The sequence below is a fragment of the Podarcis cretensis genome (genome assembly GCF_951804945.1).
Source record: "Podarcis cretensis genome assembly, chromosome: Z".
NCBI classification, from domain to species: domain Eukaryota; kingdom Metazoa; phylum Chordata; class Lepidosauria; order Squamata; family Lacertidae; genus Podarcis; species Podarcis cretensis.
In genome coordinates this window covers 33,127,874-33,150,933 of record NC_137184.1, presented here as the reverse complement: position 1 = coordinate 33,150,933, position 23,060 = coordinate 33,127,874, and the positions used below count along the sequence as shown (strand labels likewise).

General features: G+C 42.6%; 2 protein-coding genes across 3 annotated transcripts in view; both read left to right on the top strand.

Moving 5' to 3' along the window:
* Positions 1–441: 441 nt before the first annotated feature.
* On the top strand, positions 442–17,043 carry TMEM35A (transmembrane protein 35A). 2 transcript variants are annotated; one of them, XM_079962480.1, is made up of 3 exons: positions 442–618; positions 6,056–6,257; positions 15,694–17,043. In XM_079962480.1, exons 2-3 carry the CDS (start codon positions 6,138–6,140, stop codon positions 16,078–16,080), a joined length of 507 nt encoding a protein of 168 aa, XP_079818606.1. In that variant the 5' UTR covers positions 442–618; positions 6,056–6,137; the 3' UTR covers positions 16,081–17,043. The 2 variants fall into 2 exon arrangements, with proteins under 2 accessions (XP_079818606.1, XP_079818605.1); XM_079962479.1 differs by lacking the exon at positions 442–618 and having other exon boundaries at positions 5,949–6,257.
* Positions 17,044–19,417: 2,374 nt separating this feature from the next.
* The window catches only part of CENPI (centromere protein I), a 30,683-nt gene continuing 27,040 nt past the window's right edge, over positions 19,418–23,060 (top strand). Inside the window, exons 1-4 of the mRNA XM_079961855.1 lie at positions 19,418–19,608; positions 20,838–20,976; positions 22,535–22,669; positions 22,843–22,961. Of these exons, the coding sequence (XP_079817981.1) occupies positions 20,844–20,976; positions 22,535–22,669; positions 22,843–22,961 (387 nt within the window). The 5' untranslated portion in view covers positions 19,418–19,608; positions 20,838–20,843. The remainder of the gene's footprint in view (positions 19,609–20,837; positions 20,977–22,534; positions 22,670–22,842; positions 22,962–23,060) is intronic.

Sequence of the window (23,060 nt, the reverse complement as noted above, 5' to 3'; positions counted from 1 at the left end):
CCAAAAGCAGTTGTGCTGACTTATATGAATGATGTCAAATTCTACATTAGGGCCCTACTATGCTAGGCCAGTCAAAATGTTCCAAAAAGGGTATGCAAGCTTTCCAGTTCTCTGGAAGACTTCATTGGGTTGATGGTAAACAAAACAAGGTTGGTTTTGGACTAAGACTCTTAGTTTTTGCTAAAGATGGAGCTTCTAACACGATTATCTATTTTTTTATTTTTACAATGGGGGGAGGGAGTCCCCTAAATTCCTGGATTAAGTGAAAGTTTGAATTAATTAAGGTTTGATTCAACTTTGCCAAACACAAAAACCCCAGGATTTATTATGCTAAATGAAGGGCAGTCTACTACTACTAATAATAATAACGCTGGGGGTCTCAAGAGTTATCCTAAATTATTTACTGAGTTGCTTCCAGTCCAGCCTCAGAACGCCAAGCCTGCAGTCCTGAACCCACTTACCTGGCTGGGAGTGATCACTCTCAAGGCTCATCTGGAGCCCTGCCCAGATAAATCCAGAACTGCATTGCCAATCACATTTGGCGCAAGGAGACAGGCTGAAAGTGAATGATGCCGGAATGCCATTGAAAGGCATTGGTGCCCTTTTGGTTGGCTACAGGTAAACATTGCATTTCAAGATGTGTGCGGCTCAGAGAAATTGGGGTTGCCCAGAGGACGGGCTTTAGGGGCCTTCCACAAGCAGCCAGGCAAGAAAGAGTTGAACAAAATAACTATTTATAGACTAATACAATCTTTCTCACATTAATTCTTACAAGTCTGGCTGATGAAGAATTGATCAAGATTGGCTGATGAAGCATTGAACGAAACAGATTGGTTATCCAGAAACTGTTCTGGCGATATTTGGTGACAGATTATGTATATATCGAACTTTTGAATTATTCTACTGTGGCTGGTGAAGAAGATTTAGAGACTTTGGTTGCAATTTCTGATCATTTGTATTAGTCTATAAATAGTGTTTAGTGCCATTGTTATTGGCCATCGTGTTGTGTTATTTTGTTCAGCTCATCCAGGCAAGAAAGCGTGGGATGACAGGTGGCCTGCATTAGGGTGAGTCTGGATCCTGCACCCCGATCCTCCATCCTCTCAGTTAAAGCACACCCTGACAAGTGTCTTTTTGGAATGGCTATAAGAACTGCATTAGGATGGCTTGATTCCTGTGCCATGATAAAGTTTAGACTTTAAAAACTAAATATATTTTTGTGTTGCTTTCTAATGGCTGTTTGGGCAGGTAATATTTTGTGTGTTTGTAGATGGTTCCTAAAATCCACTGTGTCTCTGGCTGGGGAGTTTATGGGTCCAACAATAGCCCCTTCTAGGATCTTTTCCTTCTCTTCAGGGAAATAATCTGGGTTGCCCTATCTGGCAGTTTAACAGTCCAGTTTTATTTTTTAAAAATTTCCACTCCCTCCTGATTGATTAACACTCCATGAGCTCTGATTGGCTTCTCGGTCTGCAATAGCACAACCCATGGTCTGTCAGTGGTGGTCGGGTCCAGAGGCAATAGTGAGTGGGGCAACAAAAGTCAGTTCTGCCTTTGTGCAGTAGGCTAGTAGGCATTTACACACCACATCATGTGCTTGCCAGTGGAGAAAGGCTGGAAACGACACAAATATAAACAAACAAGTTGGACTTGCAGCAAAATGTTAATATGTGGTGTGTGCCAGTGTTCCAGCCAGCCAGCCAGCCAGCCATGGCCTCCCTCAGAATAGCCCATTCTGTCTCTCCCCCCGCCCAACCCAGTTTCCTAGGAGTTTCCCCTCCAACATTCAGTCAGCATTCTGTGGCTCAGTCCTTTTCCAGGGGATTTAAAAACAATTTTTTGCACTTCTGCCAACCTTGCTTTTCCTTGCTCACACCTCCCTCTTGTGTGGAAATGCTGTCATTTTAGCTTGGAAGTCAGAAACTGTTAGTCTGTATCTAGGATGGGGAACTTGTAGCCCTCCAAATGCTGGACTCCCAACTCCCATCATCACTGGACATGATTTTTAGGACTGATGAGAGTTGGAGTCCCACAATTTCCTCATATATAATTTACAGTGTTATGAGTTTGCGGGTGCCAGACACCCTAAATTCCTGGGTCGAGAAGGTGTTAGAATTTAATCAAGGAGTGTTAAAACAGGGTGCTAGACATGAGTGTATTAACTCTACCAGGGACCAAGAACTTGCTTCATTTATTTATTTATTTATTTATTTATTTATTTATTTATTTTTTACACCATTAAATTACATGGCACGTTTAATCAATGGAATTAAAGAATTCACAACTAAATCAACAGTAATTAATTTCATTTTAGCAGTAATTTTTAGACAAATAATGCAGCTGTTGCAGGAAAGATTTTTTCCATGGGGGGGCATCAATACAGCTCCTTGCCAAGGGCGCAAGGGACCCTAAGTACACCCCTGAATGCAAATCTAGGAGAGGAGGGAACTGGGGGATAGGGGAGAGAAAAGAAATTCAGAATGAGTGGAAGGGAATACAGTAACCCCCTGAATTATTACTGTATTTTTAAAAGCAACCAGATTGTACAACACATGCAAATAATACCTTTTCGCATAATTTTTCCCAGTAATATGTTGGATAGATCAGTCGGTAGAGCATGAGATTCTTAATCTCAGGGTTGTGGGTTCAAGTACCACATTAGGCAAAAAAGATTCCTGCATTACAGGGGGTTGGACTAGATGACCCATGTAGCCTCTTCCATTTCTACAATTGTATGAAAAGGATTTATCTCTGAATGTGGTGAGTGAGGGGTTTTTTGTGTGAGGGGGTGCTGTTTTAAGTTGAATGCACACTGAAGCATCAATAGATTTAATAAATTACCCAGAATACTTGCATGTAACCCACAAATAGTAATCAGATTAGATTCTTCTCTTAGTTTAAGGAATCCTGCAGATGACAATTTTGTTCAGCATTCATGCTGCTTTGCTTGCGTAAAGCTTACATAGTGGATAGACTGTGTTTTTTGAGCATTTGTTCTGATTTGCTTGCAGTGTACTTATCCGACAATGAGTATTCATCCTGATTTGCTTGTGGGGTGTTTGTATGTCTTCTTATTAATCATTAGTTCATTCTACAGTTTTCAGTGCATTTCCCTGTCACTTTCCAAAGTGCAGAAAGTCTTTTTTTTTTTTTTTTTTACAGTGGTACCTCGGGTTACATACACTTCAGGTTACATACACTTCAGGTTACAGACTCCGCTAACCCAGAAATAGTGCTTCAGGTTAAGAACTTTGCTTCAGGATAAGAACAGAAACCGTGCTCCGGCGGCACGGCAGCAGCAGGAGGCCCCATTAGCTAAAGTGGTGCTTCAGGTTAAGAACAGTTTCAGTCATCTGGCAGAATCCGAGATCTGGGAGAAGAGAAGGTTGAAGAAGACTGGAAGAAATTTAAGACTTATTTAAAAAAGTATTGTAATTTGGTTGAATGTTAAAAAGGATGCTAAATCATAAATAATTGACCACCATTAAATTAGATGGAATTAGGATGATAAGTAGATCGAGGAAAATATAAATCATTTGGAGAACAATTAGATTATGTTTAAGAGAATGGGACCTAAGAATTTAAATAAGATGATAATTTGCTGGTTAAAATTTTAAGACGATGTAAGTAGGAGCGGGAGATGTGAGGAAGTCCAAATAGGTTTTGAAAATATGTTATGATATATGCTATATTGTTGACTATTTTTGTATTTGTATTCAAAAAATCTTAATAAATATTTATAAAAAAAAGAACAGTTTCAGGTTAAGTACGGACCCCCGGAATGAATTAAGTACTTAACCCGGGGTACCACTGTATTTTTAAAAAGTGGATTTGTTTCAATAGAGCAATCAAGCACTTTAATTGTGAAAACCCTAGAATTTTCAACACTATACCAAGATACTGGAGACATAAAAATTGAAAACCACTCTAGTAATGTGGTGGCGGAGAAAGATGAGGGGGCATTCCAGTTAATCCTCCCTAAAGCGTTCCAGAGATTGCAACCATATGTTGCTGCTCAAAAAGTGTCAACCTCATCCACGTTTTAAAAATTCCCACCCACTCTTTAGATGTCAAACAGCATAGCTAATTCTACTAACTGCAAATCTTAAATCTGTATAATTAACCTAGAACTTCAAAGCTACGCAGGAACAACTGCATAGTTGGGGTCATTTTCCAATGTTATCTAGCCCATCCCACTGTCATTTAACGCAGCAGGATTTCTTGGGGAATATATGCACACCCCCAATAGGCTTTCCTGCATACACTCCTTCCATTGAGTTCAATGGAGTTAACAGTAAAGCCCAGCTCCAGTCTGTATGATAGGCAGCCTGTAAGAGGCATCTTGATTGGCTGGGCTATGGATAAAATCAGCTGTGGACCTGAGTGGGGCAAGTCACCACCTCTCAGCCTAACCAACATTACAGGGTTGTTATGTGGATAAAAGATGGGGGGAAACTTGTAGGCTGCCTTGAGTTCACTGGAGGAAAGATCCTGTTTCCTGTCCATACATGATCAAACAGAGCAGATCCTCCTGCAGACTACGCTTGACTACAGTGGCTTCAGACTAGATATCTCTCTAGCTAAGGCTGCTTACAGATCTGGTCTGGCCTGGACAGTTTCCTTTGATGTATGAGATTACAAATTCAGCCTTGGGATCTCCAATTAAAGGAGATCATGTAGGAAGAGGTAGGAAAACCTGCCACCATAATAAGCCAGAATATACCATACTGACTAGATGTGCCAGTAGCCTGGTTCTATATAACTTTGATCATACTGGTTGTAAAACAGGGCAAAGCCTCTTTTTTTAAAATATCAAGTTGGTGCAGTGGCTGGCCCTGTTTTTTAGGAGCTTCAGAAATAAAAGTTTTCATCTGCTGCAATCGACCCTGTAATAATTCTTCACCAACAATCTTTTTCTGAACACACTAATCAGAAATAGTACCCACTTGAAATTGGCAATGCGTCTTCTAAATTATTGATGCAGTAGACCAAGACACCCTCTTGTGCAAGTTCTGCCAAAACAAATGGGAGAAAGAGCTGAAGCTGACCCTAGATTGCAGTCAGGTTGTTAATGAACATACTGAAAATCCATCTGCTTTTGGTCCTCAAGAATTTATTGGTTGCAGAGGAGTGGCAAAACTGAAACGTTTGTTAGCATTCATATATCTCTCAACCACTCTTTGGGATTTCCCTGCAGCAATCCTCCTTCATCATCATCATAATACTTAATGTGTATATAACACTCGAGAGGTTATTATCTCAGTAATTATGCAGCTATAGAAAGCATCTGAGCCCTGTATACTGGAGATATTTGGGGCTCAATGTTGAGGAGCTGTTAACGTTGCCAATTTAAAGAAGAGCAAAATTGCTACTTCAAATAGTATTCAGTACAAATATGTGCAAGGATGAGGAACTGAGGTGTGCTTGTTTGTTCAACGTCGTGGGAAGATGGGAAGAGCATAGTAGCCAGCTAAGGAGAATAAATCGTGAGACAATTTCCTTGTGCTAGACAGAGATTCTTGGGCAGCTAGCTAGTCGAAGCTCCTCAATGCCTTCATGTCTACACTGTACTGCGTCTTAGATTTGAATAGCTCCTGAGGTTGCCCCAAGGATTAAAAATAATAAATGGGGCGGAGAGAGCTTGGAATAGCAGACATTTGTGGCATGTTACAATCGGGTGTGTGTGTTGGGTTTGGGGGTTTTTTTTGGAATAGAGACAGGTTTGGAAATGCAAGATCTAACCATCACATTATTAGAAAGAGGAGAGGTTGCTGCTATGAAACGTAATGCAGCAGTCGGTGTGTGCATTAGGCTATTTTGCATATTGCCTTTTGGGGACAGGAGCTGTTGTAGATTTCACAAAGGTTTGCAAATAGCTTTGGAACAGGAGTGCTATAGCAACATCCTGGCTTTTTGTCCATAATATTTTCCTGCCCGTTCCGTAACAGATGTCGCCTTGCTGTTGTCGGGAACGTGGGACATTAGGACCCAGAGGCTGCTGAACAGGAGAGGCAGAATTGCTTCTCTCTTTTGTCATCTTCCCTTGCCTCTGCAGCCTTCCTCTCCTGATCTCCTTCAATGGTGACTGACCATCTCTTACACAGCCAGGGAGCCAAACCACGGTAGGACCAGACCCGATGGCCTCTCCCAGGACTATAACAATTGTAGCCCTCTCGGTAGCCTTGGGGCTCTTCTTCGTCTTTATGGGGACCATCAAACTGACCCCCAGGCTCAGCAGAGATGCCTACAATGAGATGGTGAGTAGTACATCTGGGGTGGGAGACATCTTACTGCCAGCACTGGCTGGCATTCATCCTCTTGCAGCCGCTGCTGTCTGTTTCTATTTGCAAGTAGTACCAGCCATGTAAAAAGAAGGCAGCTGTTGCTGTGAATGTGCCAAGGGTGGGAGAAGAGAAACAAATGGGTACCACAGAATGACATCCTCATCCTTATTTGGCTGGGAATAGAGATCAAGAAGCCTCCCTTTGCGGCTGCTGAAATTATATTTCTTGTTAGCTGGTGGTTTGGCTCCTGTGGCATTCATTTCTAAGGCTGCCCTCCACCCCCCACAGCAAAAGCACCTATAAATTGAGAAGGGCTGCTGGAACAGGGGTGAACAGGATGGGGGAGAGCTCTGCAAAAAGATAAATGTGTCTGATCTGAGAAGACTCGATCACAACATGGGTGCATTTTTCCCATCAAGCGAAGTGGCGTGGAGGGTGGCAGTCCCAAGTGTTTTTTTTATGATTGTGAGCAAGGTGACATAGGGCACTGGATCCCTGTTCCCTCTCCTCAAAATGATCTAAAGTGGATCACCTTCCCAGGCGAAGGACAGAACCAGCCCAACAGAACAAGGCAGCTCATGTCAGGGCATGAATTCTGAGTACCGTTTAAAGGCCACAAACTGTAAAATTATTTAGCATATTGCCACTCTGTGGGGTATTGTGGATATTTTGCTGAAAGTACCAAAATGTATTGGGTCAACTCTGTTAAAGGGTAATATGATTTTGTCCGCTGCCTGCCCTCTAATTTCTTTCCCAAGAGAAGGTTCTGGAAAATGACAAATGTGGGTCCTTCATAAACCTGGGATTTCTGGCTGAGATGCTGCCAGTCTTCCAGTTAGTCAACATGCTTCCATTTCCTCCTGTTTCTTGCCTATAATTCATCCACCGGCGAGCCCCACCTATGTTGCGATGCAGACAACCAAAGTGTGACTGCCTATCATTTAGTCTTCCTGCTGCTACCACCTCAGCTATGTTTTGCCCATCTATCCTAAATACATTATTTCTTTATGAAAATGGCTAGAGTTTCTTGGAAGTCCTAAGAAACAACTATGAAACTTTCTGACGTGTTCTAATTTTTCCTTGCCTTGCTACACAATCTGGAATATCGGGGGGGGGGGGATATAGATCTCATCCACTCTGCTTGTGCCAAGCTGCCTCCTTGAAGGACTGGCAAAATACTCTGGAACCCTCAAGTAAAGGGCAGCCATAGGAATGTTCAGTTATGTCAGGCTGGCTGTAAAGCACAAATCTCATCAGCGCTGTACTTCATTTCTTACCCTTTCTACCCTTAGCCTCTTATTAATGAGATTTCAGTATCATTAGCATCAGTGACCTCATCAACACAGTCTTTGATTTAATGAGGCTTTTTGTGATGGCCCTTTAAACAAATGCACACACAAACAACCCTTTTCATCAGTTATGTTACCGTCTAGAATTATTGTTAGACAACTTTGGTTTTAACAATATCTCAGAAGAGCCAGCTGCAGATTTCATCTCCCTGCTTTCCTATTCTTCTGCATCTCCCCGCTTTGCATCTTATTTTGAAAATCATGCAACATATGTCTTAGTTTGCTTTTTCCTTTTACTAATAATCCTAATCTCATTAATAATAATAATAATAATAATAATAATATCAATATCGATATTAATAGAAGTAATAATAATATCAATATTAATAGAAATAATGCCCATTATTTTCCGGCTGCCCATTATTTTCCTTATAAGCAAGATACAGTGGTACCTCGGGTTACATACACTTCAGGTTACACACTCCTCTAACCCAGAAATAGTGCTTCAGGTTAAGAACTTTGCTTCAGGATAAGATCAGAAATCGTGCAGTGGCGGCGCGGCGGCAGCAGCAGGAATCCCCATTAGCTAAAGTGGTACTTCAGGATAAGAACATTTTCAGGTTAAAAACGGACCTCCGGAACAAATTAAGTACTTAACCCGAGGTACCACTGTACCCAACTAACAGATGCTTGGAATTTGCAACATGGTCTGCTTTTCAGTTTGAACTTGTAACTTTCAGATAGGAAAGGTGGCAGAGAGCAGTATTAGAACCTAAAACCAAGGTTGCAGTCGCTAAAACAGGTTGCAGTTGCGAGTTGCCATGTTTGAGCAAAACGGTTCTGAAATCTTATTTTTCAAATGATGGACTGACTGTGATTGATTCTCAGGAAAACAACTGGCTAGTTGAGATGACAACCTTGAGCTAGTTTAAGAACTTTGAGAACTTAAAGAAAACAAGTCATTTGAACCAGGGATAGTCCATGTATATATTCGAACCTTTTTTTTCTTAATGGTGATTGCTCCTGCTCTGGCTGCACAGAAAAAGCAAGTTGGTTCCAGAAATTCATTCTGATTGTGCAGAAAAAAAATGTAAAACAGTCCAGATACAATGATCCTCAGATGGTGAAGGTGTCGGGTGCCATCCTGGCACCCAGGTATCTTCACTTATTCGCAAGTGGTCGAAAGTCAGGTGCAAAAAGCTCCTTGCACCTGGCTAATTTCGAACATTGGCAGAGAGTGCAGATTGCTCTGACTGTTACTCTTACTGTGACACTTAACTCTCTTTTCAGATAACTTCTTCCTTCTGATTACTCCTATGATGTGTGTGTGTTACATTTGGGGAGCTTTCTCCAAGTGAGAAAGTCAAAGGTTCCCCCAAATGAGTGGTATGCATTATTTCATAACTAATGAAGAACTGAATGGAATCAGTGCCATTTTCTTCTTAAATGAATGCCAAGAGTAATAGACAGAGCTGATTTCGTTCATTCATTCATCCATTCATCCATTCATAGCATTCATTTCCCCATATCTTTAAATAAAAAGGCCCCTAGGGTGGCTTATTTACAATTAATTTAAACCTATGCACCCTTGTAGGGATGTGGGTGGCGCTGTGGGTTAAACCACAGAGCCTAGGGCTTGCTGATCAGAAGGTCGGCGGTTCGAATCCCCACGACGGGGTGAGCTCCCATTGCTCGGTCCCTGCTCCTGCCAACCTAGCAGTTCGAAAGCACGTCAAAGTGCAAGTAGATAAATAGGTACTGCTCCGGCGGGAAGATAAACGGTGTTTCCGTGCGCTGCTCTGGTTTGCCAGAAGCGGCTTAGTCATGCTGGCCACATGACCCGGAAGCTGTATGCCGGCTCCCTCGGCCAATAAAGCGAGATGAGCGCCACAACCCCAGAGTCGGTCACGACTTGACCTAATGGTCAGGGGTCCCTTTACCTTTACCTATGTTGGTTATATGAGGCTGGTTATCCCACAATTTCGTCATATCAGGACAATTGGAGATGGGGTGGGGTGGGAATGACAGCTTTCAGTGCAGTCAACCATTTTTTTTGTGTTGACCATCAAAAAATCCAAGGCTTTCTGGGAAAAGAATGACAGCCTCCAAAAGGACCTCTGTTGTTGTTGTTTTACCTTTATTAGCGTAAGTTTAAACAATAAAATCATACAAAGTCACCCAAATACATTAATAATCCAGTTAATGTTGTTGCAAGAAGCAGCAACAAAAAATACTAAACAACACTGTGAACAGCAAAACAAATGTGATATTAATAAATTAATAAAACAAAATTAAGAGTTTAATAATAAAAATGAAATGGATACCCCTCTACTAAATTCAACCTCACATTATTTTGTGATGGTACCTCTGTGACTTGCATCTGTAGAGAGAAGACAGGGGCAGGCATAAATCTGCACTCAATGTTGCTATGTCCATTTGCTTTGAAGTTTGTGTTTCACATACAGCTGGTAACATATAAAAATTAAAAGTGTCCATATCAGAATAAACTGAAAAGCTTGCCTCGATAGATGTTTGACTTTCCATGCCATAGTTTGAAATGTACATCTTAACTCTTAGGAGCCATAGGAAGCTTTGCTAGAGAAAATAAGAGAGATTTGGGAAAGCCATTTCCCGTTCCAGGGGAAATGATGTTGCTGGCTGGGAGCAAGCCCTGCCCACGCGCACGGGGAGAGATAGCCCCTGTGCCATTGGGGGATCCTCGGCCGTGTCATCCCTCGCCGACCAATCCGGACGGTCCGGGGGCGTGGAATGGGCTATTTAAACTGCCCGTGACCGAGGACTCGCCCCCTTTTCTTCCTGCTCACTCATTTCTCTCTCCCTCCCTAAGGTTAGGCTCATTATCTCTTGACCTTGCTATGGACCTCGGTTGGTGACCTGTCAAAGGGGCCTAGTAGGAATTTTTTTCCACTTGGAAAATTGGCATTTGGTTTTTTGCCTACCTTGTAGCAAATCGTCACAACTTTGTAAGGTTTGATGGTTAGGCATTGAAGTGTTTGGTTGAAGGGGAGGGGGGTAGTGGCCATCCCTACCCCTCCTAATTCAAGAGTATTCCATTAAAGGAATCAAAGGGGCGTGGTCTCTGTCCAAAGCCCCACAGAGGGGGCTAGGGCCATGGCACAACACCTAGTGGTGACCCTGGGGGAGTTCCTGGTTGATGTGCATTGGCAGGGTTCCTCGTACTGGTGGTTCACCCTTCCAAGACTTCTTGTGGATGCACAGGAGTCAGATATAGACGTGTGGTTTCCAATGCCTAAGCCAATACCACTCGCATTCTGTAACCAATACATCCCCATTAACCCATTAACCCAAAATACTCTTTCATGAGTCTTTATTCCAACATCCGGGGGGGGGGGGCCTTGCCACGCAAGGTGGTCCTACCTGTACTTACACACCAACTTGAAAGCATCTGGCCACCTCCCCCCCCCCCAAGGTGATTGTGTGTATGTGTGAGAGAGCGAACTTAGACAGATTCTACCAGGCGTGGATGTGGAGTCCACTACAGGGTAAGGTGTAAAGCTTCTAATCTCCTTCCTCTGTTTTCAGACCTGGGTGGTGGATGGTGGACCCACACATGGTGGATGTTGTTGAATAATTTCAGTTGTATATGTGCGGTGGGGTTTGTGTGTCTGCATCTTGTTTGACCTAGTGTTATAAGAAATCAAACTGCTCCTTTCCCATTATGGGGTACCCAAGTGCCCATATAGAGTCCTTTTGTAGGTTCTCTATCGGCTGGAGAAAATAACAGAGACCAACCAGAGACTATTGAGAAGCAAAGCAGCTAGTAAGCCTGATCTTTATTAACTGCTGCAACAGGATTCTCCCCCACACGCAAGAGGGAGGAGGAGGACCCAGAACAAAGGTGTGCCTGCCCTTAGATAGACATTTTAAATTACCCACCCTGGAGTCCAAGACTACCCCCAGAAACATCATACATTCATCACAGAAGGGGTGTAGCCCAAGACCACCCCCCAGATACATCATACCTAGGTAAAGGTAAAGAGACCCCTGACCATTAGGTCCAGTCGTGGCCGACTCTGGGGTTGCGGCGCTCATCTCACTTTACTGGCTGAGGGAGCAGGCGTACAGCTTCCGGGTCATGTGGCCAGCATGACTAAGCTGCTTCTGGCAAACCAGAGCAGCACACAGAAACGCCATTTACCTTCCCGTCGGAGCTGTACCTATTTATCTACTTGCACTTTGATGTGCTTTCGAACTGCTAGGTTGGCAGGAGCAGGGGCCGAGCAACAGGAGCTCACCCCGTCACATCATACCTACATCCCAGAAAAGGCGATCTACAACAGAAATCTCAGTGTGTTGTTTATCTCCTGTCTGGCAAGGTACCTGATTGCATTATCTGGATTTTGACCACTCCTTTGTTATTATAACTACTTAATTCCTGAATCTAGGTCACAGGCTCACACCCTGTTCATATCTTGAATGTGACCTTGAGATAGGATTTGTGGGGACCGGATTTGTGAGGAAAGAGACAATGGGGAGGTTTCCCACTTTGACCTTGCAGAGAAGTAGTTGAGGTCAATTTGTTCAGGACCTTTTCTATGGGGTTTCAGACATGTGGTTTATATATACAGTTATGAACATTTATTTTATATATATATGACCTTAAAATTCTTATAACACTAGCAATGTGAAATGAGGATGTTAGTGATTCTGAGCATGTGTAGAATGAACAACAATCTGTAGGGCAGCCAGTTTCCTTTTTCCTGAAATGGGGATAAGGCTTCCCGATCAAAAGGTTATTTTCCTGGTCAGTTTAGAAACTGGTACCTCTTTTTTTTGTTGTTGTTGTTAGGGACAAAATTAATCAAGAAGAGAAACACAATATTGCAAACTAAGGACAGAAAAAAATCTATTGTTTTGGGAATATGGGAGTTAATCTGGTTAAATCAGCAAAATACCGTAAATCTTAGGCTGCAATACTAGTTCCACATACATGAGAGTAAGCCCTACTGAACTCCACTGGACTTACTTATGAGTAGATGTGTTTAGGTTTGTACTGTTAGTTGCTTAATTGTAGGAACTTCAATTATTTTAAATTGGGGAATTTCTTTATTTAAATCTGCATTGGTATCTGACAAAAACAATTATTCTAAAAGGAACTTGAGGTCCTCCAGATGTTGCTAGGCTACAACTCTTAGCCTTAACAATAACAGTCAGTGATCAAAGATGATACAAGTTGCAGTCCATCAACCTTTGAAGGGCCATAGGTTCCCCATTCGTGTTATTTGTTGTTAGCCACTCTGAAGACATTAGTAAAAAAGCAGAATGGCAATAATAATAATAATAATGCACTTTGTATTTATATGCCGCCTCCCTAAATATTCAAAATACTTCTCTAACTCTGAAATCTACCTTTATATTCTTAGTGGTTAACTGAATGGGGATTCAGTGCTATGGGACTAAATTTTGAAAAGATGGATTGTAGACCCTGCAGATGGGCTCAGGTGAACTCAGTGGCTTGAAGTTTCCATTACCAACTTTGACAATTCCTGAACAGGGATAATCTTGCCACAGTGGACTATATGTTGGTAACCTCATCATTGTTGTTGTTGTTTAGTCGTTTAGTCGTGTCTGATTCTTCGTGACCCCATGGACCAGAGCACGCCAGGCACTTCTGTCTTCCACTGCCTCCCGCAGTTTAGTCAAACTCGTGCTGGTAGCTTCAAGAACACTGTCCAACCATCTCGTCCTCTGTCATCCCCTTCTCCTTGTGCCCTCCATCTTTCCCAACTTCAGGGTCTTTTCCAGGGAGTCTTCTCTTCTCATGATGTGACCTTTGGAGTCTCAGCTTCAGGATCTGTCCTTCCAGTGAGCACTCAGGGCTGATTTCCTTCAGAATGGATATGTTTGATCTTCTTGCAGTCCATGGGACTCTCAAGAGTCTCCTCCAGCACCATAATTCATAAGCATCAATTCTTCAGCGATCAGCCTTCTTTATGGTCCAGCTCTCACTTCCATACATCACTACTGGGAAAACCATAGCTTTAACTATACGGACCTTTGTCGGCAAGGTGATGTCTCTGCTTTTTAAGATGCTGTCTAGGTTTGTCATTGCTTTTCTCCCAAGAAGCAGGCGTCTTTTAATTTCGTGGCTGCTGTCACCATCTGCAGTGATCATGGAGCCCAAGAAAGTAAAATCTCTCACTGCCTCCATTTCTTCCCCTTCTATTTGCCAGGAGGTGATGGGACCAGTGGCTATGATCTTCTGTTTTTGATGTTGAGCTTCAGACCATATTTTGCGCTCTCCTCTTTCACCCTCATTAAAAGGTTATTTAATTCCTCCTCACTTTCTGCCATCAATGTTGTGTCATCTGCATATCTGAGGTTGTTGATATTTCTTCCGGCAATCTTAATTCTGGCTTGGGATTCATCAAGCCCAGCCTTTCGCATGATGAATTCTGCATATAAGTTAAATAAGCAGGGAGACCATATACAGCCTTGCCATACTCCTTTCCCAATTTTGAACCAATCAGTTGTTCCATATCCAGTTCTAACTGTAGCTTCTTGTCCCACATAGAGATTTCTCAGGAGACAGATGAGGTGATCAGGCACTCCATTTCTTTAAGAACTTGCCATAGTTTGCTGTGATCGACACAGTCAAAGGCTTTTGCTTAGTCAATGAAGCAGAAGTAGATGTCTTTCTGGAACTCTCTAGCTTTCTCCATAATCCAGCGCATGTTTGCAATTTGGTCTCTGGTTCCTCTGCCTCTTCTAAATCCAGCTTGCACTTTTGGGAGTTCTCGGTCCACATACTGCTTGAGCCTTCCTTGTAGAATTTTAAGCATAACCTTGCTAGCGTGTGAAATGAGTGCAATTGTGCGGTAGTTGGAGCATTCTTTGGCACTGCCCTTCCTTGGGATTGGGATGTAGACTGATCTATCCAATCCTACTGTAATGTGCTATAGGAGGGGCTACCCTTGTAGTTGGTTCAGAAGCTCCAGCTAGTGCAAATTGTAGCTGCTAGAATGCTTAGTGGGACACTTAGCTATGCAAATATTATTACATCAGCACTGTGAGATCAGTGGTGCTTCCCTGTTTTGTGGAACATTTCCCCCAGGAAGACATGCTTGGTTCTACCACTATCAGTTTTTATTCATCCAGTTTTGAACCCTATTTTGGAAGGTAATGTATGTTTGCAGCCTCTTCTTCTGCTCATCTTTTTAGTGAGGTGGGCTAGATCAGCCCTGATTTACATGTTACTGTTGGGCATGTAAGGATGTTTTTACACTTGCTTGTATACGTTTACAATGTTTGTTTCTGTAAGTCACTTTGAGTCACTTTTGTGAAAAAACGTGCAGAAGGAGGAGAAGCAGCCGCAGCTATTGAGCCAAGTTCAGTATTTGTTGTTGACTTTTGAAGTCTTCGAGAACTTGGGCCCACACTACCTAGCTGGCTGCTTCTACTGTTACAGAGCAAGCTTATTATTTCATATATTCCAAGGAGACCTTGCAGGTCACTTTACAAATGGTGGATTGTCACTTGGCGACAGTGTAGAAATGGGCCTTCTCAGTGATAGTACCCAACCTCTGGAATGCCTTCCTTCAGGTTGGAGGCAGTAAAGACTTTTAAATTCCTCATAAAAACTTACATGCTTACTTCAGCTTTCTTGAACTCTGACTCTTACTTTGTAATTTGTTTCTTTTCATGCATATATTTGTGACATATGGTTTTTAGGAAATGTTATTGAATATTATTCTATTTTTATTGTTTTTACATAACCTGCTTACATATTTTCATTGTATTAATCAGTACAACATTTTATAGTCTATTACTGTATTAATAGCCAGGGGAGAAAGACTCTGCCTCAGTGCATGACACAGGTGACTGAGAACTCTTCAACACTATGATGGAAGAAACTGAATATAAGATGGAAAATCCCATCTCTGCCTGTGCTAACAGCTTCTTTTTATCTGACTTGTGGTTTTGCTTTATTATGGGCAAGACTGATCTTCCTCTCACAGCTTTAATCAAGTAGAAGCTGTACTCCACTTAGAACCTGTATATTCAGATGGGGGGGGGGGAATCTGTATGTCAGATCCCAATCAGTACTGAATCCCATGTTGTTGATGCTTTTATTCCAGAAACGAGCCTACAAGAGCTATATCCGTGCATTGCCCATGCTTAAGAAGATGGGGGTCAGCTCCATCATTCTCCGCAAGAGCATTGGAGCCTTAGAGGTGGCCTGCGGTATTGTCATGACACTCGTCCCTGGACGCCCCAAGGACGTGGCTAACTTTCTGCTGCTGCTGCTTGTTCTGGCTGTGCTTTTCTTCCACCAGCTGGTGGGTGACCCACTCAAGCGCTATGCCCATGCCCTGGTCTTTGGGATCCTGCTTACCTGCCGCTTGCTGATTGCCCGTCAGCCTGAGGAGCAGTTGCCAGAGAAGAAGACCCTTTCGGTGAATGGAGAGGAGCAGCCACCTCTTGCGGAGGCAGCCCCGGAGAAGGGAAAAATCAAGGTGTCCTAGTGGGAAGCCTATGAGGGACACACGGGGACCCTCCAAGCAGCTCTCTCCAAAACCTGAAAAGATTTGCATTTCTTTTTCTTTTTGTGGTTTTTGTAAAGGGTTACCTTTTGGAGCATGGGGAAAACCTTAATCTGCCGGCTCCACAACAGCTTGGCTTGTGCACTCCAAACCTCTAGAGCTGCTCTCTCCTGTGTCCCACACACATGTAGACATGACTTAATTTAATGGTTCTAGAGGGGAATAAATGTACTATGTGGTGTGTGTGTGCGTGCGTGTATGTGAGTGAGTGAGAGAGACTGAACTGCTTAACTTGAACTGCCTCTGCATCCGTCTGTATTCTTCAGAGGCAAAAGGCATGGGAAGTTCCAACCCTGTGCTTGCTCACCTTCCCAGTACTTTGCCCCGTTTGCCTAGCATCTAGCACTGGAGTGGCAAACTTTTTTTTTTCCTGCTTCAAATGAGCCAAGTGGTGCATCCCACCCACCTATCTCAGCAGAGAATGCTGTATACCCAAGAATAAACCCAGCAGTCATTCCCCAAACCCTTTCTACTCCCAGTTCTCACTGTCTGCTGCTGTCAAAAGATCAGGGACTGCTCACTGTCTGCCTACACATAAAACTGCTTTTTCAGCCATCCATTCACTCTAACTTTAAATAAGTGACAGGTTACTGTGGGTGGGTGAGGGCTTGATGCTAAGAACAGGATTCATTTTCCATCCAACATGGGAATCTACTGATGAGCCAAGACATAGTCAGGTCCCTGTTAAGAAGCTGCTTCAATTGTTTTAGTGTTGAGCTTGGAGGGCAAATAAACAGAAAGGTTAAACTGTCCTGGGAAATAAGGTTTTTAAATGGTATGTTGCCTTTTTTGGTATTGTCTGGTTTGCATTCTCCACCTCCTCCTCCCTTTCTTTGCCCTCCCCATTAATTTATAAAAATAAACTTTTTGAAATTTGAAGGAAAATGTCTTTGTAAATATTTGAATTTTCATGTGTGTGGAACATACTTAGGATTGAAATGCCTTGCATCTGCCTGTGACTTCCAGCTTGCTATTAGTAACATGATTCTTTATTCTTGGATGATAGAGGGAGTAAGCCAGGAACCCCTCAAATTATATGGGGCCATGGATTCTTTCAACTTGCTATGAGCTCTGATGTGACTTCTCTGAGTACTGGGGTTGTTATACTAGAACAAGCCCTTAAGATGATATTCCTGGATAAGGGAAGAATCAGGGCTTCAACACAATAAATGCTGCTGGTGAATTTTTCCACCTGAAAAATGACTATGTGAAAGGATTGTGTGACCAACTCTTAAGACTCCATGCTGCAGAGGTAGAAGAGGCCCCATAAGCAATGGTCATTCATCTACAGCAGGGATGAGCTAAGCTTGAGAGACATGGTCTACATTTCCTTCCTTTCACTGTTGGATGGGAAAAATATGGAATATGCATTCACAGCATGCTTGTGAGGCAGGACCGTCCAGATGGTAACATTAAAGAATTCAAATGATTACTCTAGACCAGTTGATTTTGAACTATTTTGTTAGAATTTCTGGGGTTTAAAGCTTATGGGGATCTTGACTTTTTCAGTCACTTTTTCAGATAGCTCGACTACCACCACCAATTACCTCCTGCAGAGTGTAGCCACAAAAGAGTTTTGGGAGCACTATAGGACAGGCTTGCAGTTCATTCAGGGCAGAAGCAATGGGAGAAGGGCCATAGCTTAGTGGTAAAGCACCTGCTTACATTCAGAAGGACTCAAGTTCAATCTGTTGTATCTCCAGGTAGAATGTCCTCTGTCTGAAACCCTGGAGAGTTTTTGCCATCCATTGTAGACAACACTGAGCTAGATGGAGCCATAGTGTGACTCACTATAAGGCAGCCTCCTATTGTCCCAGCAACAAGCCTTTGCCATGCACAGTAAAGGTAAAGGGACCCCTGACCATTAGGTCCAGTCGTAGCCAACTCTGGGGTTGTGGCGCTCATCTCGCTTTATTGGCCAAGGGAGCCGGCATACAGCTTCCGGGTCATGTGGCCAGCATGACTAAGCCGCTTCTGGCAAACCAGAGCAGCGCACAGAAATGCCATTTACCTTCCTGCTGGAGCGGTACCTATTTATCTACTTGCACTTTGACGTGCTTTCGAACTGCTAGGTTGGCAGGAGCTGGGACTGAAGAACAGAAGCTCACCCCATCGCAGGGATTCAAACCGCCAACCTTCTGATCGGCAAGTCCTAGGCTCTGTGGTTTAACCCACAGCGCCAGAGGACTCCTTAAATAAATTTGCCTTGGAAAGGGATGCTGAAAATTAGTCAAAATTAGAAAGCACTGGGACAACAAAACAAAACACTCGGACACAGTGCCTTTAAAGCACAGACATGTGCCTAGGAAGCATGGGGCACAAGGTAACTGTGGATGACTCCTGAGAGACTGCTGTCCAAAGTACTGAAGGGATTAAATACAAAGACGCAATTTGTTATAATTTAAGGTGGCATGATGGTGCTTTGAATGTATAAAGCCGATGCGGTCTAACTTGCACAGTTGCAGAATTAACTGAATTGAACTAATAGAAGAACCAGGACTACATGGGATATAGAACCCTATACAGGAAATGGCTTATGAATGGCCCACCGGTAGAGGCACATTATGCAAAAAGCAGTTTAAAATCAATTCATGGGAAACTGAGCTCCAAAAACCTGCTCTCTGAAATCCTGGAGAACAGCTGTTGGCTATGGCAGACAATACAGAACTAGATGGCTCAGCGCTCTCACTGGGTTTTCAACCCAGAACAGAGCTTAAGCGCCCCAAGAACGAACCAATTTTTTATTCCCCAAACTGTTACTAATCACAGTTTCGTTTTTAAAACGATAGTAGTTAAAAGCATTTATTTGGGGATTTTCAATGTTCAAAAGCACTTCGTATGCCTTGCCTTGCGTTCTGTGGAACTACACGAAGGCCTTATTTACACATGGGATTATTCTTCTGAATTTTATAATGGTGCAAACTGCTTGATTTATTCGTGAAATAACGACCGAAAAAGAAAAAAATGACAGCGAGTACAATGACATAAAAAACAAGGTTTCCTCCCGCCTGACGGAGAGACTGTAAAACGAACCCCTCCCGCTCTGAACCAAAAGCCCGCCCATTTTTTTTTCCACCATTCCCTTTCATTTGTGAGCATGCGCGGCTCTCCAGTTCCGTTCCCCGCTTACTCTTCGGGAGCCTGCGGTGATATCATCCCCCCGCTCCCTCTACGTTTTTCGTCTGAAGGGAGGGGGCGCGAGCAGTTCGCGCATGCTTATACTGAGACCAGCTCCGCTCGTGCCAACGGTGGGAAGTGACGCAGCCAAAGGGAAACCCGAACCTTTTCTCCCGAGCGCACCCGCTTCCTTCCTTTCTCCAACGGCCCCGCCCCCGATCGCGATTTGCGCCTGCGCGTGGAAATATTTTTTTGAACTGAAGGGCGGCTACTGAGGAGGGAGTTTTTTGACGGCGCTGGTTTTGACGGTGCGAGCTGGGGAAGGAGCAAAAGGTAGGTGGGCCTCGAAAACTGGGAAATGGCGCGAGAGGAGAGCGGAGTGCTGGTGGGAAGGAAGGATTTAATTTTTAAAATATTTTTTTAAAGGGCTGTTTGAGGTGAAGAGAGGTAGGCTGTGGAGCATGCCATACTCGGACACTGTAAATACTTCCAGTTACAGATAGGTAGCCGTGTTGGTCTGCCATAGTCAAGACAAAATAAAAAAAATCCTTCCAGTAGCACCTTAAAGACCAACTAAGTTAGTTGTTGGTATGAGCTTTCGTGTGCATGCACACTTCTTCAGATACACTGAAACAGAAGTCACCAGACCCTTCTATATAGTGAGAAGGTGGGGAGGGGTATTACTCAGAAGGGTGGTGGGATTGGGTGATTGGCAGATAGCTGTGATGAGCCTGTTGACGACTCTTAACTCCCCACCTTCTCACTATATAGAAGGGTCTGGTGACTTCTGTTTCCGTGTATCTGAAGAAGTGTGCATGCACACGAAAGCTCATACCAACAACTAACTTAGTTGGTCTTTAAGGTGCTACTAGAAGGAATTTTTTTTATTTTGTTTTGACTGTAAATACTGTTACAGATAGGTAGCTGTGTTGGTCTGCCATAGTCAAAACAAAATAAAAAAATTCCTTCCAGTAGCACCTTAAAGACCAACTAAGTTAGTTCTTGGTATGAGCTTTCGTGTGCATGCATGCATCTGAAGAAGTGTGCATGCACACGAAAGCTCATACCAAGAACTAACTTAGTTGGTCTTTAAGGTGCTACTGGAAGGAATTTTTTTATTTTGTTTTGACTGTAAATACTATTCACTTTAAAGTTAGCCAAACTTTCAAGCCCCACCCTCCTCGCCTATGTTTCTTTGCCTATGACAAGAAAGGAGGTGTTTATGGTTTTCTGTTGTTCATCGGCTCCACGTCTGTCCCCTCTGATTCCACTTTGAACAAAACAAAACCGAAGTATCTGTATAATATTTTATGAACTCTTCCAAAGAAGACTTTTCGGGGGGGGGCATCGCTGAGACACTGGTTGTGTCATATTGCTATTGCCCTGTTGTTATTATTGGGTTCATTGATGTGCCTAAAGCACCTTTGTTTGTTTGTTTGTTTTAGAAGGTAGCTCTCCATTCATTTTCTGCACCAAACGTGATTATTGGAGAACAGGAAAATACTAACAAAAGAAAACAAAAAGAAAGTTGACCTTGTCTTGTGTTTCTTTCCTGGAATAAGAAAAAAATGAAGAGAAGTAGGAGTTCAAAACAAACATTGCCAGCTACTGGTAGTAAACAAACCAGAAGTGTCACAAAGCCTGAAGAGATAGAAGATGACAGACTTTCCATTGAAGAAGCCTTGAACTGTTTGAATAAAAGTAAGAACAAAGATAGGGCTTAATGCTTATCCAGCAAAAAAAGAGAAATACTTGTAAATCTGCTCTTGTATGTTTGTTTCTTGCTGGATCACGAACTGGGAATCAAGCTGGTGCATATCTGAGTATTAGTACTGTACTGCATTGTTTCCAATATGATGTGCTTTTGAATGTATATTTCTATTCATATTTTAGCTCAACAAGCCATACTATAAAATTGTGTTTACATGTAACTAGGGTTGGATAAGGTCCTTATCATAAGGATTTTAATACTTGGATGCTGAATTGAAGTTTATCCCATTCTCTTCAGCTGTTTAAGGACTGCCCCTCTTTCTGATTTACTCCCTCTGAACTTGGTACCATCTGCAGATTTTAACATGCTTCTACTTATCCTGATCAAAACTATTGACAATGTTGCTTCATGCTCTTATGTGACAGGGAACATAACAAAGGGCAGGACTATGCAAATAGGGGTTGGCTTATAATAATAATAATAATAATTTATTATTTGTACCCCGCCCATCTGGCTGGGTTTCCCCAGCCACTCTGGGCAGCTTCCATAAAAACCAAAAATACACTAAAATATCACAGATTAAAAACTTCCCTGAACAGGGCTGCCTTAAGATGTGCTTTCATTGAGTTCTTTGGACACAGTAAAAAAACAAAAAACTGCCATCTGGTTTCTCTCTGGATGTTAGGATTGTTGAAAACTGATTTGATCTCCACTGTGACAATCTCTCTCAGCATACCATTTTTTCCCAGATAGGTGGCTACTATTCACTTGTAGGAAGATGTGCTTATTTAGAGTACAACATTTCAGTGGGAGCAAAACCCACATTTCTTCTTTCTAGTGGGTTAGTCTAGTTTCTATTCATATGGACTTCTTGGAGTATGTGCTCTTGCAGGGTCTGCTTCCTTGTGAGCAGAAACTATTACAGGTGTATATATTTTGGCAGAAATGGTTCACAAATATGCATGATGGCAAGCAGGCAGACAGTAACAGTTACAAATCATCCTTGGCCCTGCATAGCCTAGAAGCTGTTTCCAACTAGTGAAATAGAAACCTTTCAGCAATCTTTACAGCCATCTACAAACACCAAAGTTTGTGTTTTCTTTAGCTTTCTATAGAGAAGTAGCAGCTGTTTTGTATATTGGAGCATAATAGTGTATGAAGTCTAATGTTTTGCTTAAAGCAACCCCTTATTAAGTATCTTGAGCTGAATTGGGCTTGTGCACACTAACCAACAAACAGAACTTCTGGCCCTCCAGACGTTGCTTAACTACCATTCTCATCATCCTGCCTATTGGCAATGGCAATGCTGGCTGGGGCTGATTAATTTCAATAAAGCTTTAAACTTGCCCCTACCTGCTCCTACACACTGAACCAAAGAGCAAGAAAGCAGATGGCAAATTAAACAAGAATTCCATAGTTTTACAAATGCCATGGCATCTCAATGGGGCTACCTTGCCAATTGATGGTAAAGCAAGCCATTTGAAAGGCCATCATGTATAAGGATGGTTTTTAGAATGTATGTTACTCACACTTTGACTGTTTTTCTAGTTAAAGGTAGTGCGTCAAAAAAGCATAGAGCTTTGCAGGGTCCTTTGAAGACTGTGGAAAAGATTGCACAAGAGAGAGGCTTGGCACCAGAAGAAATTCATAACTTGCTGAACATCGCACTCAGTGGCAAGCTTGGTAAAGAAAAAAAATTTTTTTTCTCTCTTTCCCCTTGGCAGTAAAGTATGTCAAAGTAGCTGCATTGCCATGCCTTCTCCCTTAACAAGAACCTGTGCTGCTTCTAACTTGTGACAAATTATCAATAGTGAAGATGTTAAGAATGTTAAGCAGTGTATTTCAATGTCTTGCAGGCACAGTGATAAGCGCTAGGCTACTGAAGAATCTGATTCCCATTTCCGTAATAACAGAGGATTCTGTTATTTCAGCTGTGTCTTGGCTTTGTGCTCGCAGGTGTTCTAGTGACATTCAGGTAACTTGGAAAGCATGGTAATGATGTCTTGGTTCTGAAGAGTGATATTTTTGCCAGTCTGACTTATTTATCCTGGTGATTATTAAACTAGATGTTGTA

Bases quoted from the DNA above. Each gene is read 5' to 3' on its own strand.
- TMEM35A (XM_079962480.1), top strand. From the start codon at position 6,138: ATGGCCTCTCCCAGGACTATAACAATTGTAGCCCTCTCGGTAGCCTTG. The intron at 6,258-15,693 runs GTGAGTAGTACA...CTTTTATTCCAG, and splicing joins GAGATGCCTACAATGAGATG to AAACGAGCCTACAAGAGCTA.